The 17,758-nt window shown below is 38.7% G+C and overlaps 1 protein-coding gene across 1 annotated transcript in view; it reads left to right on the top strand.

Annotated features, from left to right (window-relative positions):
* AKAP13 (A kinase (PRKA) anchor protein 13) overlaps positions 1-17,758 on the top strand; it is a 281,731-nt gene that overhangs the window by 101,870 nt on the left and 162,103 nt on the right. The window contains exon 7 of the mRNA XM_011996449.1: positions 1,942-2,063. Coding sequence (XP_011851839.1) covers positions 1,942-2,063 — 122 coding nt within the window. The remainder of the gene's footprint in view (positions 1-1,941; positions 2,064-17,758) is intronic.

Below are 17,758 nucleotides of genomic sequence, written 5' to 3'. Positions count from 1 at the left end.
ACATTGCTTTAGAGAAAAAGCACCTGAGTGTGATCTCAGAGCCAAAGGGTATTTTCTAGCAAGTTTACATTCTACTCATAGATTTAATCATACTGTTTTATGAGTGAGAAGACATAGGTTTAACTGCTGATTTGGAAGGGGCCAGTTTGAAAGAAGGGGATGTGGCCCTTGACCCACCAGAAGCATTGCCCACAGTGCTTAGGAAATCAGTGGTGCATGACTGAGCCACGCCAGTCCTGCAGAGGCTGCTGACACCCCTCAAGTGTCAGTAATCACTGTTTACTAGTGTGACTGGTTGCTGTGCCAAGATGCATCTTTTCAAAGTTGATAGATATAGGAAAGGAAGGAGGTACCAAAAATCACATCCCCAGAGGAAAGCAACCCTCTTTCCCCCCAGAAATTACTCTGACTCACTTAGAGATGTTTTGATCAAGGGATAGTTCTGAGGGGATTGCTTAGATTTTAACTTTAGTAACATTTTATGAAATTTAACACAGATTTTGGTTCTTTGGGCAAGGAAACTGGTTTACCTATTTTTAAACTGCTGGTAAGATTATATAATTATTGGCTGGGCACCGTGGCTCACTCCTGTAATCCCAGCACTTTGGGAGGCCGAGACGGGTGGATCACAAGGTCAGGAGATCGAGACCATCCTGGCTAACACGGTGAAACCCCGTCTCTACTAAAAATACAAAAATTAGCCGGGTGAGGTGACGGGCGCCTGTAGTCCCAGCTACTCGGGAGGCTGAGGCAGGAGAATGGCGTGAACCCGGGAGGCGGAACTTGCAGTGAGCTGAGATGGCACAACTGCACTCCAGCCTGGGCGACAGAGCGAGACTCCGTCTCAAAAAAAGAAAGATTATATAATTATAAGGGCAAAGAAAGAAGAAAAGAGATTCATCTATAGAAATGTAACTCTTACAAATTTAAGGTAGACTTTCATATATATCATGTGCTCCTAGAATAAAAATATAATTTATTCTTTGGTGAAAGAAACTTCTATGATCTTTAGTGTGGGGAGCATTTTTCTAGCCAGAGTAGAGGCATCACTAGGTTAATAACCACAGATACATTTCCACATGAAATCGAGATGACAGTTCCATTTGCATTTGGATTATTAAGGTGAATTTTAACTGTTCAGTCATCAGTCCCCTTTAAAGAAGTGTCAGAAGCCTAAATTTGCCTCAGACGTCATTTATCACTTCCTTCCTGTATTTGCTTGACCATGTGGTGGTCAAGTAACAAAAACCACCACTGTTTTTGGTCTGTTGAGCATGGCCAGCAAGAGGACAACTACGTAATTCTCGAGAAAACATGCACAGAAGTGTTTCTCTTAAGAAAGGGATAGCTTAGTCTGTGATTAGGTTTCAGTTTTGGAAGAAATAAGGATTAAAAACAAGAAGTAACTGCTGAGTAGTTCGTTCTTACTGGTTACAGTGATGGGTGGGTCAGAGTGTGTTGTATGGTAGTGAAAGTCAGACTTGTCCCAGAGGCTTTGTCTCATTCTCAGTGGCTTTTTCCTTTTTGTTTTGTACAAATCCTTCTTGCTTTTTTGATGATGGCTGAGATGGACTACCTAGCTTCAGCTATTAATCTGTTCCCCCTGAAGCTTATGAATTTAGTTTTCCATATGCAAGTTGGTGCTACACTCAGATTTGTCATAAAAAGTTAATAGTGAAATGGATGTTCAAAAGACATTGAATTGTATCCTCACTTAGTTCTAAGCCCCTACAAAGACTAGGGAAAACCAATAACCGTGTGATAAAGGAATAGCTCAGCATAGGGTCAGAATGACACTAGCCGCTGACAGCAAAAGAATACTTTTCCGCTATAACACAAAAGCAAAAACAAAACACATGAAACCTGGAGCATGTTGTATAAATAGTAAGGCACAGAAATCAGTTTTTAAAAATGTACTCTGTAATCTCCCTGCTCTTTCAGAAATGCCGGACGTGAAAGCTGAAGATGAAGTGGATTTTAGAGCAAGTTCAGTTTCTGAAGAAGTGGCTGTAGGGAGCATAGCTGCTACACTGAAGATGAAGCAAGGCCCAATGACCCAGGTGGTAAGTGGCATCAGTAAGTCTATATGAGCACAAAATGTGTTTATCCTGTTCTGCTATGTCTTATTTATGGCTTTGTCTTTTATTTGAGGGTAAGTGGGCAAAATAGTGTTTTCCCCCTTCTCTCTTGTGCTGTTATATAAATGTGTATATGTTGCTGCAGTTAAGCTTTCATAAATGGTATATACCAGACAGCGAAGTTTTGGAATGGGCTTGTTACATGTTTTCTTGCAGATTATGCTGAAAAACATTTTCCCCATGAGCACGAGGCTTTAAAATTTGTCAGTAAGCTTAAATTGTCACAAAATCGGAGTTACCACAAAAGGGGATCTATAAACCTTTTCTTTATTTCTTTCCTTTTCTCCCTCTTTTTTTTTGAGATGGAGTTTTGCTCTTGTCACCCAGGCTGGAGTGCAGTGGCACAATTTCAGCTCACTGCAACCTCTGCCTCCTGGGTGAAAGCGATTCTCCTGCCTTCACCTCGTGAGTAGCTGAAATTACAGGCATGTGCTACCATGATTGACTAATTTTTGTACTGTTTGTGGAGATGGGGTTTTGCCATATTGGCCAGGCCATTTTTGAACTGGCCTCAAGTGATTCACCCGCCTCAGCCTGCCAAAGTGCTGGGATTACAGGTGTGAGTCACGGCGCCCGGCCTATAAACCCTTCTTAAACCTGACTCTTCTTTCTTTATATAAAAACTGATAGCCAAAATGAGATTTTTACTTTATAGCTCAATAGTAACTGTCCAACTTATGAAGTATATCATTTTCAGCAATGAAAAAAAAATGTTCAATAGGCCAGACACAGTGGCTCACACATGTAATCCCAGCACTTTGGGAGGCCGAGGCGGGTGGATTACCTGAGGTTGGGAGTTCAAGACCAGCCTGACCAACATAGTGACACCCCATTTCTACTAAAATTGCAAAAAAATTAGCTGGGCGTGGTTACAGGCGCCTGTAATCCCAGCTACTTGGAAGGCTGAGGCATGAGAATCATTTGAACCTGGGAGGCAGAGGTTGCAGTGAGCCAAGATCATGCCATAGCATTCTAGCCTGGGCAACAGAGCAAGACTCCGTCTCAAAAAAAACAAGAAAAAAAGGTTCAATCAATATGGGTTTTTTTTTTTTCAGAATAGCTTTTTTCGGGATATGAGTCACATACCATAAAATCCACCCAATCAAATGAAGTGCATAGGTCACTGGTTTTAAATAGATTTACAGAGTTCTGCAACCATCGCCACTGAGGCTCTAATTTCAGAACATTGTCACTCCAAAAAGAAACCCCAGACCCATTAGCAGTGTACCTCTCCTTCACTCTTCCCTCCCCCAGCTCATTCATCTACATTTGCTCTCTATGAATCCATAGAGAGATTTGCTGTGAGAGTGTGAAAGTGGCTATAGATAGTACGTAAATTGCCCATTCCAGAACTTCATATAAACGGTATAACACAGTATGTGATCTTTTGTGACTGGCTTCTTTCACTTAGCATAATATTTTCAAGTTTCATCCATGTTGTGGCATTGATCAGTATTTCATTTCTTTTTATTGTCAAACACTGTTCCGTTGTATAGATATAGCACATTATTTTATGTGTGTATTTGGATTGTTTCCACTTTCTGGCTACCGTTAATAACACTGTTATGTACATTTGTGTACAAAATTATGTGGACATATGTTTTTATACACCTCGTGGAGTTGCTGGGTCATGTGGTAATTTCCATTCATTTGGTTTTAAAAATATTTTTCCTCAAGGTCTTGAGATTATTTTTCTTTGTTTAAAGCTATTAACTTTATTTTATTTTATTATTTATTTATTTATTTTTTGAGCTGAAGTCTCCCTCTGTCACCCAGGCTGGAGTACAGTGGCAGGATCTTGGCTCATTGCAACCTCCACCACCTGGGTTGAAGCAATTCTCCTGTCTTAGCCTCCCGAGTAGCTGGGATTACAGGGACTCGTCACCATGCCCGGCTAATTTTTTGTATTTTTCATAGAGATAGGGTTTTGCCATGTTGGCCAGGCTGGTCTCAAACTTGTTATTTCAAGTGATCCACCTGCCTTGGCCTCCCAAAGTGCTGGAAGTACAGGCGTGAGCCACTGCACCTGGCCGACTGTTAACTTTTAAAACAAACTTGTTGAGAGAAACAGTGCCGTATACTTGTGCCCTTGTTGTATTGGAGTACTGTGGTATGAAGGTGCTGACTGTTCTAACCCGCCCTTATTACACATAACATTCATGACTAATGCCTGGGTGGCTACTTGTAAAGCAGGCATTATTCAGACAAATGTTGCTTTTAACCCTGTGAGAAGAAAAGAGAACACACCCTGCATGGGTAGATGTGTCTTTGTTTCCAGAAGCCCCTTAGAAAAGGAAGGAAAAAACTCACATCCTTGAATTCAAATACCTCTGTTTCTTAGTACTCCATTTTAATATTGTGGTGATTCAAGTCATTGAATCCAGACTGGTACTTGGCTCTAGACCCTTTGCTTTCTGATGAGGGTTATCTCTATTCTAATGGTATCTTGTCTACTATAATGAAGAAAACAAAACATGACTTAAAGAAAAGTCCCTTTCCTCCTCTCCTTTTTCTCTAGTTTTAAGAGTTGAGAGAGTGAATATTCCTCTGGTTGGTCAGCATACCTCATTTTACAGATAAAAGAATAGACCCTTGGAGAGTCACATGACTAGCTAGAGGGCAAAGGCCACTGGAAGAGTTTGAGGTTTGATTTCTAATCTAGGACTTATACAACAGGGCAATTCCTCCTTGACTTAAGAAACCTGGGATCTGATTGGTAAGGATGCTATAAGAAGCCTGAGAACCATGTAATTTGTCTCCAGCTGGGAGATATCAATACCTTATGCTTTGTGTTTGCTTCCACCGTGTAGAGTTGGGGAAAGCATATGTCAGTGGGATTTTCAGTTCTTGAGGATTTGCAGGCCTAAATTTGGAAGTTTTTGTGTTCACAGCATTCTTATAATGATGTGAAATCTGACTACTTAACTCTTCTCTATGGTGCTCTGACAAACTTCCCTTATTTGCTGTGAATTGAAGGGATAAAACAGACACACACTTTAATTTTTCCCACTTAACTCTTCACATTACTATATTCATCATACAGGTTTTCACTGGATAGGAAAAGAGAGCAGAGGTCTGCAAACATTTTGTAAAGGACAGACTTTTGTAAATGCTTTGTGGGACATATGGTCTCTGTCACAACTAGTAAGCTTTGCTGTGAGTGTGAAAGCGGCCATAGATAGTATGTAAACACAGGAGTGTCACTGTGCTTCAATACAACTTTATTATGGACACTGAAATTTGAATATCATGTGATGGTCATGTGTCATGAAATATTGTTTTGAATTATGTTTCCAGGAATTAAAAAAATGTAAAAATCTCAGCCAGGCACAGCAGCTCATGCCTGTAATTCTACCACTTTAGGAGGCTGAGGCGGACGGATCACTTGAGGTCAGGAGTTCGAGACCAGCCTGGCTGACATGGTGAAACCCTGTGTCTACTAAAAAAAAAAAAAAAAAAAAACAAAAATTAGCCAGAAATTGCTTGACCTGGGAGGTTGCAGTGAACTGGTTGCAGTGAGCCCAGATCGCACCACTGTACTCCAACCTGGGCAACAGAGTAACAATGTCTTGAAAAAACAAAAAAGTCTTAAGTTTTTTTCAAGGGCTGTAAAAAAGAGTTAACTGGCAATAGCATGTGAGCTCCTGCCTAATAAATACTTGTGCACTGGTAGAAGAAAAGAAAAAAGAAGCAAGCAAATTTCTTTTCTTAAATTGTTTTGTGGTGAAACTTCTGGTTTTTAAACTACAGGTTGGGAGTGGGATCAAGTTCTGTCTTTCCTGAATAGTTTTTTGACAGCCTCTCTAGAGCTCAGTTTCCTTGTCTCTAATCATTCTCTATCTTTAACCTTCTAGAGTCTGTTTTCATGCTGAAAAGGGTTAGAGTCTGTGATTATATTTGAGGGAGGAGTGGCATTTGTGTAATATTTAACCTGATCTTTCTGCCACATACCCTGTCTATGTGCGTGCCTTGGGAATAGGCCAGTCATTGCTTCATTGAATCATCCTCTCCAAATTTAAAATAGAACAAATTCCTATATCTTATGCTTTGCTACCGGCTTGAAAACCAGTACTATGGTAAATTTATGGCTGTTTTCTAGTAAATTTAAAGAATCCATTTAAATTCTTATAGAAGTCTTGTTTTGTAACCTTCTCTAAACGTGTAATGATCAGAGCATAAGAACCTCTGTCGAGTGGCACTACCAAGGATTTAAAGAAAAAAGCTGCAGTTGAGTTCTTGTTTTCTTTAGTCCATTAGTCTGATATCTGTCATACAAACTGAGGGGTAATTTTTCATTCCTTAACCTGTTTGACACATGTATTGTAAATAAACCCTTACTTTAAAGGTCCAGTGCTGAAAATCATAGTTTGTGAAGGAATTAGTATCCACATTCGTTTGCTTATATTCTCAGAGAAAACACATGTATGTGTTAAATGCTGCAGATTTCTTGATAGTCTTTACTGATATTTCTTTATTGGGTTGAAAATGTTCACAGTTTTTGAGGCAAAGTTATTACTTTACACATAATGTGGTTTATTCCCATTAATCATTTTATCATTTTATTATAATTGTGGTTTGTTACTGAGTATTGCCAAAGTTATAATGCCCATTGCAATTTAATATTCAACATTACCTCCCCCTATATGCTTTACTGGTTTCAAGGTATTCAGATTACCTTTTGTTGTCGTCTTTTTTTGCCTTAGTGAGTTAATATATATCAAGTACTTAGATCAGAGCCTAGCACAAAACAAATTCAGCTTAGCATTATTATTACTTTAGTAACTTCAGATTACAATATGCTATTCACTTATTTTAGTAACTAGTAGAATATGGTGGTTCAGACTCAGTTACTGCTTCTTGAACACATGTTATAAAAGCTTCAGGAATAGTTTCATACCTTAATTTGGAATTGAAAGACATGGAACTTGTTTTACTTCTGAGACCCTTACAATTTGAAAGAACCTTAAAGATTTTCTGAAGTCCAGCACCTTTTCTTTATAAGAGAAGAAATGGATTCAGGATAGTTAAATGACTCGCCTTGTTTCACAGCTAGTTAACTTCCAGCTGGACTAGAACCCTATTTCTATGCTAATAATTTTTCCATTATACTATTTCCTGAAGAATCATCTGAGGGTATGCTTGGGAAGTCCCATCCACTTGGTTTAGGATGGGTTTTTGTGTTTTAAGCAAGCATCCCTGAATGATACTTACGCATACTAAAATTCTAAAACCATTGTGTTACACTTTCATGCATTTGGTAATAGTTGGAGAAATTCCTTTAGCCGTTTTAAGATGTAAGCTGATACACTTTAAGTCTTGTGTTCTTACTATAATCTGTTTAGCTGCAACTAAATACCACTAAGATGATGTTTCTCCAAAGTGCTTGCTTTTGGTGCAGAGATTAGGAAGATTTTTTAGACCTGCCTTTTATTTCCTAAAGAATGATATGATACTGTGCCAGATGCTGGAGGGAAGCAGGAGATGACATTGAATACTTAAGTTCAGAAAAGAAGGCCTTCTGACACCATTCGCCTTCATAGTATGCCGCAGTACTGCAAACCAGTATCATATGTTGTAGGGATCTTTTCTCTTCAAGATATGGCCAAGTTCATTAGGAAGGACCTTCCCTCCCTGGGGCATCTGTTCACTGAGGTATCTCAATAATAGTTCCTTTTCTGAATGCTCTTTGCATAAGCTTATTAGCCATGTGGAACAGTTAATTCTACAAACCAGTATGTATTGTCAGGGTTTCTATGGTCCTACGAGTCAAACACTCAAGAACAACTATGTTCAAGAACAACTGTAAAATCCCATGTGTTGAGTATTAGGTTACTGGGAAAATCTACTCTTTGTTTAACATACCTTCCTCAATCAAGAAAGCATTTAAAATCAGAACCATTTTCTTTTCTTTTTTTTTTTTTATTTTGCAATTATTACAGCCAAACATCAAATTAACTGAATTTCCATTCTTAGTTATTTTTACAACAGTATTCATGTTTGTTTCTTCAGGATTGTAGTAAGGGCATTGTTGGTCTTGGAATATTGCCTGTTAATATCTTCCTGAACTCTGTCCTTTTATTATATTTAATGGAACACTATTTTCTTTCTGTTGTCTAAAGGGGGCGAACTTGTATTTCCATCCCTAGTCTAGGAATTTGGTTAAAAGCTTTTGTTTTGTGTGACTGTTCACAGCCTTCATGCTCAGCTGCCATGGGAAAATATGGCAACCTCTAGACTATTTGGTAACTAACCCAACAACTTACAATGCTGATATTCAAAATGGCTTATACATCCCACCCATAGTTGTCAGTTTTTAAAAAGGTCCTTTAAAAATGTTTCTGACATCATATTCACATAGATAGTTTTGTGGTGTGTGTGTCACCTAGGGAAAGGCAAATTGGCCACTTTCTGAGTTGCCATAAAGTCTTTATCTGCATACATTTGGCATTTAAGAGAGGCAGGCTCTCCCTGAATTATCCCATTTAGGTCCAAAGCTAGAGGAAACTTAATTCTCATTTTTTTTCATGTAAATTTTTTGGAGACTCTCTGTATCTTCTCTGAAATGGAGAGTTTCCAGGAAATTATCAGTGGCTCCTAATACAAATTTTTAATACAATTGTGGAAAAGAAGTACCTCAAAGAACCCCAGACCATAAAGTCAGAAGTGGCAAAACTATAAACTTAGTGTAAAACTACCCATAGATAATATATGTAAAGGTATAATTTAATGATCTATTTGTATATTTTTAAGTGACCTTAAGCAAGTTATTTGATTTCTCTGATCTGTGTTTTCTCCTTTGTATAATGGTTAATCTCTAGTTTATTCTGCTCTTAATTTTTGACCAGTGTATGATTCTGAGATGATTAGAATAATTTTAAAAATATTGTAATCCCAGCACTTCAGGAGGCCGAGGCAGGTGGATCACACAAGGCCAGGAGTTCGAGACCAGCCTGGCCTACATGGCAAAACCCCATCTCTACTAAAAATACAAAAAAATTAGCAGGGCATGGTGGCATGCGCCTGTAATCCCAGCTACTTGGGAGGCCAAGGCATGAGAATTGCTTGAACCTGGGAGGTGGAGGTTGCAGTGAGTCAAGATTGCACCACTACCCTCCAACCTGGGAGACAGAATGAGACTCTATCTCAAACGAACGAACAAAACTGAGGATATCTTACATTTGGACCAAAAGGACAATCATGAGGGATTTTTTTTTTTTTTTTTTTTTTCTTCTTTTTGTTTTTTTTTTTTTTTTTTAATTTGAGACAGGATCTTGCTATGTTGCAGGTCTTGAACTCCTGGACACAAGTGATCCTCCTGCCTTGGCCTCCCAAGGTGCAGGATTGCAGGTGTGAGCCACCATGCGGGATTTTTTTTTTTTTTTTTAAATCACCCATTCTTTAACCAAATCCTTACACTAATCAGTTTTGTCTTAAATGTTTTCCAAGGTGTTTTGTTCTGAGTTATTAAAATCAATTATACTAGAATCTGCTTTTTTCTTTCCTAGAACTGCTGAATCATAGGTCATATGTGCATTTTAGAGGGGATGTGTATCTCATGCCACCCCCTCTTGAGTGAAAATAACCGTATCTGAGTCTTAGCACTCTTTCTGTCTACTACTTACGCTCATTTTTCTTTTGTTCATTCTTATTATGTTGACAGCCAGTGATAATAGCTAAGTATAAGGGAAAGATTATGGAGCCCAGTGAATTAAGGTTTTAATCCCAGTTTTGCCAATCACCAGCTGAATAATTTTGATTAATTTATTTAGAGGCTGTTTCCTCATCTGTAAATTTGGGATATTGATGCCTATTACAAAGGTTGTTTGTATTAACTAGGGTTAGGAAATTCTAGCCTTTAATAGGCATTTTAAAGGCAATAGATATAATTCTAATCTCATTTTAAACTAACTCAGAATTATTAGGCCCATCTTAAGACAGTATGAGTGAATGATTTTAGATAATGATTTTTAAATGGTCTTGGAAGAAGCTATCAGTTATATCAGGCCACAGTGGTACCCATTTAACTTTCCATGTCACTTTATGTTTACTGCAACGGTGTACTAATTTAGTCAGTACTTAGTTCAACAAATGTTCATTGAACTCTGTGCTAGGCCTCAGATATGCTGAAATGAAAATAGATGAGTCTCTGCATTCAAAGACTCATATTCCAGTAGGAAAGGCAATTATTAAACCAGTAAATACGATATATTCTTGAGTGTTAAAATACAGGTAAATATACAGGTGCTTGTGAAAAAATAACTTTCAGTGAAATGGATGCTAAATTCTCCTTTCTAAGGAAGTTTTTAAAGAATGTTATATTATTTTTACACTGTGGAAATGAAGATATATGCATTATGTATCAGAAATACAGGCTTCGTTGTAACCAGTACGTTTGGAAGGGCTACCAATAGGTGATCTCTTAGAAAAAAACTATGTATTGCTTGTGGTTCTAAGTTCTGTGTTGCTTACTGACATAAATATGACTTAGAGCTGCTTGTTTTTGCCTATGAAAGAGAAAGTTTCCATAGTAGAAAATTAAAAGAAAGATGTCATTTGATCTTTGAGAAAGGACTAGGTCCACCTCAGGGATCTACCTGGGTACCTACAATTTAGCAGTTTTAGATATTCCGTATTAGGTTTTGATTGTGGATTTTAACAAGAGGCTAATGGTGTTTCTCTAGTTGGCCACCAGAAGAGTAAATGTGTACACTATTTATGGAGTTGTCCACTATATATGGAGTTGTCTACTTTATCCAGAAAAAGTTTCAGGGGCACCAATTTCAGATGTTTCTAGTCTCCTAGGCTGCTCAATTTTGTGATATTAGTCTGTGGCTTTAATTTCATTTATTCATTTAGTAAACATTAAATGATTATTTTTTCCTGGACAAATTATTGCATCAAATATTGGAGTTTTGTTTTTGTTTTTGTTTTGTGGAGATAGGGTCTCACTTTGTTGCCCAGGTTGGAGTGCAGTGGCGTGATCATAGCTCACTGCAGCCTCAACTTCCTGGGTTCGAGTGATACTCCCACCTCAGCCTCCAGAATAGCTGGGACTGAAGGTGCGAGCCACCACACCCAGCTAATTTTTAAATTTTTGTAGAGACAGGGTCTCTATAATGTTGCCCAGGCTGGTCTCAAAACTCCTGGACTCAGCAACCCTCCCACCTCGGCCTCCGAAAGTGCTGGGAGTACAGCATGAGCCACTGTACCTGCCAAATACCAGATAATTTTTGAAAGTTAGGGATCCTTTTTGCCCTTAGCATACCTAGAATCTAGTTAAATTTTAAAAAGCAAACATATACAGATACAATCACAATACATGAATGCAGTGTGTGAGACATGTTATCAGATACCATTAATGTGCTATAGGAGATCACAGAGAGGAATACTTCTTGAAAAGTGTTTGTCTGAAACATAATGGTGTTTCCTTGGTGAGACCCATGTTGTAGCACAGGTGGTATCAATAGTCTATTGGCAAGAACAGGGATAGCTTCAGGGAGCCATTGATATGCTTTCCAGCCTTGTAGTTCTTTTTTTACTTTCACAATACACTCAGCCCTTCAACGATCATAGAATTGCCTAAGGATTACCAGAGACACATCAGTTTGCAAGGTAACTGATCTGGCAGTAATCCAGGTTAAAAAAACAAAAAACATATCACTAGAACTGAAAAACATAAAATTTACCACAGAATATGAAAAATGGAAGTATTCAATAGTATATGAACCATGTGGGAATTGAAACAAGTAGTATTTCTGTTTAAATAGTTCCATTCAGCCATTGAAAGTTTATATTCTCCCTTCCTGCCTCTTTCATTTCATACAATGATGTAGACATTTTGCTTCCATTCTGAGGACACCCAAAACCCTATCACTGCTGTGGACCTGAACGATTGGGACATTGTCTTAAGTGCACATGGGAAGTCTTCAGAGAAAGTTAGTTGATGGTGAAAATGCCTTTCATAAAGTTCAGGACAGAGAATACTCTTATGAGCACTATCTAAGTTTAAACCTAACTCAGAAGTCAGAGTAAGCCAAAATGTTTATTGTATTGATCTTCTTTTTCTGTAGCTGGCGTTTGATCCTGACTGAGTCATCAGTATTGATATATATTTAAGAGTTTTGAAAGCTTAGTTGCTGGGTGTGGTGACTCACGCCTATAATCCTGGCACTTTGGGAGGTCGAGGCAAGCAGATTGCTTGAGCCCAGGAGTTCGAGACCAGCCTGGACAAAACCCTGTCTCTACCAAAAATACAAAAATTAGCCGGGTGTGGTGGCATGCACCTGTAGTCCTGGCTCCTTGGGAGGCTAAGGTGGGAGGATCATCTGAGCCTGGGGAGGTTGAGGCTGTGGTGACCCATGATCATGCCACTGCATCCTAGTAGGGGCAACAGAATGAGACCCTGTCTCAAAATGAAATAAAAAGCCTAGTCACTCTGGGGTTGGAATTTGGGGTTATGGAGGTATAAAAATGAGACAGATTTTTCACATGTGATTTCATTGTTTGTACTGAAGATGGTTGCAAAAGATGTCTGAAACAGTTTGAACTAATTATAATAGGAATAATTGGGGTAAATGTATAGCTTCACAGTTGACCTTTATGGTTAAATACATATTTGAAAGGATAAATTTGACTTGGCGCTTTTATTTATGTGAGATATGCATATATATGTGTGTTTTACTGTGTAGAGTATGAAGTACCTTGGGAGTGGCACATCGGGCACATTTTTGCTGAACCCCTTCTCTGAGGCAGAAAGAAAAAACATGGTGGAGCAGCTAAGAAGTTAAAAATTGTGAATTATTTTATTGCTTGGAATCCCCTCGACAAACGATAGATTAGCAGAAAAACATGCCTGAACTGGAAATATCCTGTTCCCTTTTGATTTATGTAAAAACAGCACATGATCAAAAAATTTGTAATGGAACCATTTAGAGGTCTTTTCTATTTATATTCCAGATTCTGTAACTACGGGAATCCAAAATCTTCCAAAAATAATTGTTCTCATTATAGAATATTAGTTTAGGGAGGAATTTTAGTGAGCATGAGGCTTGTGCCCTTTAATTTGCCAAGAAGGGAACTGGAGTACCCAAAGAGCTAGGATGCTCAAAGGGCCTGCCATCATTTGTGATGCCCGTGAGCTTCTCCTTGCCCACCTCTGTCTTAGTCATCACCTGTCAATGAAGTAAACTCCTCAGTGTCACATGGTAAGCCGGAGGCACACTGAAAACCTCTCCAGTATTTCTGCTGGAGATTCTTTAATAGGAAATCCTTAAATAGGACCATCTTTACTGATCAGTGACATTCCTCTACTTCATGAAATCCTTTAATCCCCACTCCCCATACATTAAGAAAAATTATGGGAAGGATACAGCTGAAGGTGTACACTTGATCCCTTTGTTGTGGTTGATGAGCTGTGTGCATCTGCTGCACTGGTGACTGCAGTACTTCCTTTTAGCAAATTGCCCTCTGATACAGATACTTGGAGGCTTGTGGCTGGGCCATGTGCAGATCACAGTATAGGGTGATCTGGGTAGATTTAAGATTCCCACTCCCTGTTGCCTTCTCCCTTCCTGAGCATGGCATCTTTATTTTTGGGTGTGCTTGTTGTGTGTTACCTTCCTTGAAGTTTAGTGGATATTGTTACCTACCAAGGTAATAAGCCTGCATGAATCACTGTGGAATCCAGGTTTGTGTGATGCGAGTGTTTTCTGACAGCAGATGAATGATGTGAAAAATGGAAGAGCCTTCTGCTTGTCATGTTCTTCCCTAGGGTAACATCCTGGTTGCCCTGGGAAAAGCAGAATTGTAAGATCCTCTTTCCATATTCTTTATCTTTTGGTTTCTATGAAAATAATAACTCAAGGAAAATGTGCTATGGTCAGTTTTATTTTTGACATCATTAGTTTCTTTCTTTGTCATCCTTCCTCCTTGTTTTACTACCAAAAATTTTGTTGTGTTTATTTTTTCCCTTGAATCAACTATAAACCAAGCTCTTTTTAGGTGGAGGGACCTGAAGACATTGGGTTGGTTTGGACTCCCCCTGCCATGCCGGGCTAAAGAAGAACCAGGGGGTGCCACCTCAGCCACAGGCCCCTTGAAATTAGGCCTAGGCCTGGTGCAATCTGGAGAGGATGCATGATGAGAAGCATCAGAGCCCAGGTAGTGTGCAGGTCTCTACTTTGTGGGCAATAGGACATTTATTCTAAGAGGCTCAGGAATTTTTTCTCTCATTCCACCCCTGTGAAAGCCAGAAACTGTGGGAAGCTACAGACTGACTTGTCAGCGGGAGAGGCATGGAAAAAACATATGTCCATGCACGAATCCCTTACTTTAAACATTTGTAGCAAAGATTCCAACAGTAAATTATACTGTTGGAACATAGTCCCTTCCTCCAGGAGATGTTACTCTTGTGCATTTCCAAAGCAAAATTCAGCCTTTAATCTGCAAACATCTGTTTTGTATGCTGAGTGTTGTAATAGAAACCAGGGATGCCATGGTGGGTAAAATAAGACAGATCTCATCCCTCAAGAAGCTCTATTGGGAGAAACAAAGAAATGAACTAGGAGTTGAGACCTGGGTCATGGGAACTCAGAGAAGGAATTTTCCATAGTTTAGGCCTATCCACACCATTGTCGCTTCTACTGTTCACTTCTGGTAGCATTGTAACATCAGGCATTAAGTGGAATTCTGCTGAAATGTTTCACTGAAAGGATTTTCCCTGTTGACAGCATTGCTTGCCTTGAAATAGAGAGTTAGACTTTTCATTCCAGTTCCAGAAAGTGATGCATGTATCATGATTGTTTTGCTATGAAACAGTTCCTGTCCCTGTTGCCCTTGTAGTCAACACAATAGGCTATGTTCCTTCCCAGGAGTCATTAGGTTTCCCTAATGGGATGATGGAAAGGAGGGAAATAGAGCTCTGGCCCTCTTCCCTCATTAGTGCTGAAACCTGGTGCTGTATCTGCTTCACATCAAGCTCAGTGGATTGTTTTCCCCTTGTCTGAGCCTGTTCTTTCCTCCTTGAGTGAGGAAAAGGATTTAAATCCTGGCTTTCCTGACATGGAACTTTCCTGCAGTGGCTGTTGCAGCTGAACGCATTAAAAGGAGTACCTGCAAGCTGTGAGAAGAAATATTGTTTGAAGATTAGCATATAATATTATGTGGACAAGTGCTCTTAGGTTTGCTTTTAAATGGAAAGACTGTGTTCTGTAGGATTTGAAAAAGAATAGAATTTGTCATTGGCACACCCCACCCGTCATAGCCCCACAGGCTTCTTTGTAGCCACTGGAGGGTCTTAAGTTATACTGGCAGTAGTGAATTCAGGTGATTGACATTTGCTGCTGGGTATCAGAGTTACAGTGTATCTCTGCCTCCTCACTTTGGTTTTGGTCTCATCTTGGGGAGCTACTGTGCTTTTAGCTGTCCCAGAAGGTGGGAGGTGGCAAGCTCATCAGTGCCTAACAATGCCAAGTTTTCTTTGTTTTATTCCTAATGGGAACTTATACTGCCATTTGTCTGTTTCTTGGCATGACTCTTTGGGAAGGAAAAGGGGTTAAGTAAAAACAAAAGAATGCATACCTTTTATGAATATTATCTCTGGGCTGGGTGTGGTGGTTCATGCCTGTAATCCCAGCACTTTGGGAGGTCAAGATGGGAGGATTACTTGAGTCCAGGTGTTCAAAACCAGCCTAGGCAACAAAGTGAAACCCCATCTCTATTTAAAAAAAAAGAAATAATATTATCTCTGAATTAATCTTGCTGTTTTTTTAAAACTTGGAGTCACCCTATTGGTTAGATAATACCAGCCATCTATTAGCAAACAAACATGAAGGTGCCCTGAAATATGACTGATGTGGAATGTTGCCTTGATCCTTCCTTGTTTATTAAGGCTGGTTTGTGGGAGCTTGGAGCAGGAAGAAGAGAGGTAGCAAAAAGGACAGAGAAGATGAAGGAGACCTTTAATGTGGGGGCTGGAGAAGCAAAAGGATAGCTAAACTAAACATGCCTCTTGACAGCATCTGTGACTGACCATGCACCAAAGCCATGATATGGCAACAGCTGTGTAAAGGCCCAAGATGTTTAATTCTTGTAGCAGTTGTTCCTATGACTTCTTGTGGTATATCACCCCCACATAGAATGGGGAAGATGGGAATAGCTTAGATTAAAAAAAAAAAAGAAAAGGCTAGCTTACTGTTCTTCCTCTGAAAAGCATTTTATCACATAACCAACTAGTTTAGTCTAATGGAGGAAGATAATTGCACAAATCTAAATAAATAAAAAGTGGGAATTGTTAAATATTTTTGAAAGCAAGGCTTTTACTTTTAGATATACACAGTTACTCAGAGGAAATTTCAACAGCTGCTGCTTAGTAGAGGCACTACTGGGCCATCTCTAATGTAGTAGACAGGACTTTAAATATTGACATCCATTTTCACAACACAAATGTTCTTTTAGGAGGTTCTTTTTAATAAACAAGTGGTAATTAAAAGATTTAACAAATGTATGACATTAATTTCAAATTTAACAAGATAGCCTTTTAAAGGAATATATTCCCCTAGCCACCCCCAAAAGCATTTATGTCCTGATGACAACAAGGAATAACTAAGCTGAAGAAACAACTTGTCTTTGTCAGCCCTTGTCATTCAGCATGGTAGAAATTCTTCTACCACGTTTTTACCATCCATTCCTTAGCATTGTGTCTGTGGCTCTTCCTAATATCACTTTCCCCAGGAGCGAAGACCCTCTTAGAATTAAATTGGAACATTTTCACTGTAGAACCTGTAACAAGTTAATCTTTTTGGAATGGCAGTCAGATAGCTGGAGGTAGAGCCTTACCTGCCAGATCTTCTACTTTGATACCTTTGCTATACTGTATTTCTAAAATATCCATGTACTTGGCTGACTTCTTAAATGCTGAGCAAAATTTATCCTCTTCTTGATGGCTCATAATTATTGTTATGAGGTATCATTTACTGTTATTTATTAAAATGTACATTAATGGGCACTAATCTGAGTAATAATTCAGGAACTTGCATTAAAAAGAGTTACTCATCTCAGCTTACCATTTGCCCTGGTATTTTAAAAATGGAATGAGACTTATTCAACCATGTAGTCCCTTAGGAAGTACCTTTTGGTTAACTTCATTAGCATATAGGTCATCAAAAGTCTTTTCCTAAATAATTTTATTTGCCCTTCAGAAAACCGTCTCTGTTTATTGTTCTTGCTGTGATTACTCTTAATTCACCAGCATCATTCATAATGTTATGAAATTGTTTAGACCTAATCTCACATATAACTAAAGGCATTAGCTTTCATACAGTCTGTTAAGTTAGAAAGCTCTCATCCAAGATTCCATCCTTTTCCCCTAAATAAGAAAAGCTTTTTTTCTCTGAGATAGTAAATTTAACTTATCACATTAAACTGCCAATTTAGGAATTCATACTGTTATCTTCTCTCACCGGAATTCTTTGTTTTTGTGTTTTTTTTTTCCTTCCAGCTATTCTTGTATTCCTTATAACCCATTGGTTCTCAAACTCTTTGTTCTTAAGATCTCTTTTATTCACATCTAGATGTGTATAAGAGACAGTGGGAACTCAGAGAAGGAATTTTCCATAGTTTAG

Source organism: Mandrillus leucophaeus, unplaced genomic scaffold (assembly GCF_000951045.1).
Source record: "Mandrillus leucophaeus isolate KB7577 unplaced genomic scaffold, Mleu.le_1.0 Scaffold514, whole genome shotgun sequence".
Classification (NCBI taxonomy): domain Eukaryota; kingdom Metazoa; phylum Chordata; class Mammalia; order Primates; family Cercopithecidae; genus Mandrillus; species Mandrillus leucophaeus.
The sequence above is the reverse complement of the archived record's forward strand: the minus strand, read 5'-3'. Positions and strand labels throughout refer to the sequence as shown.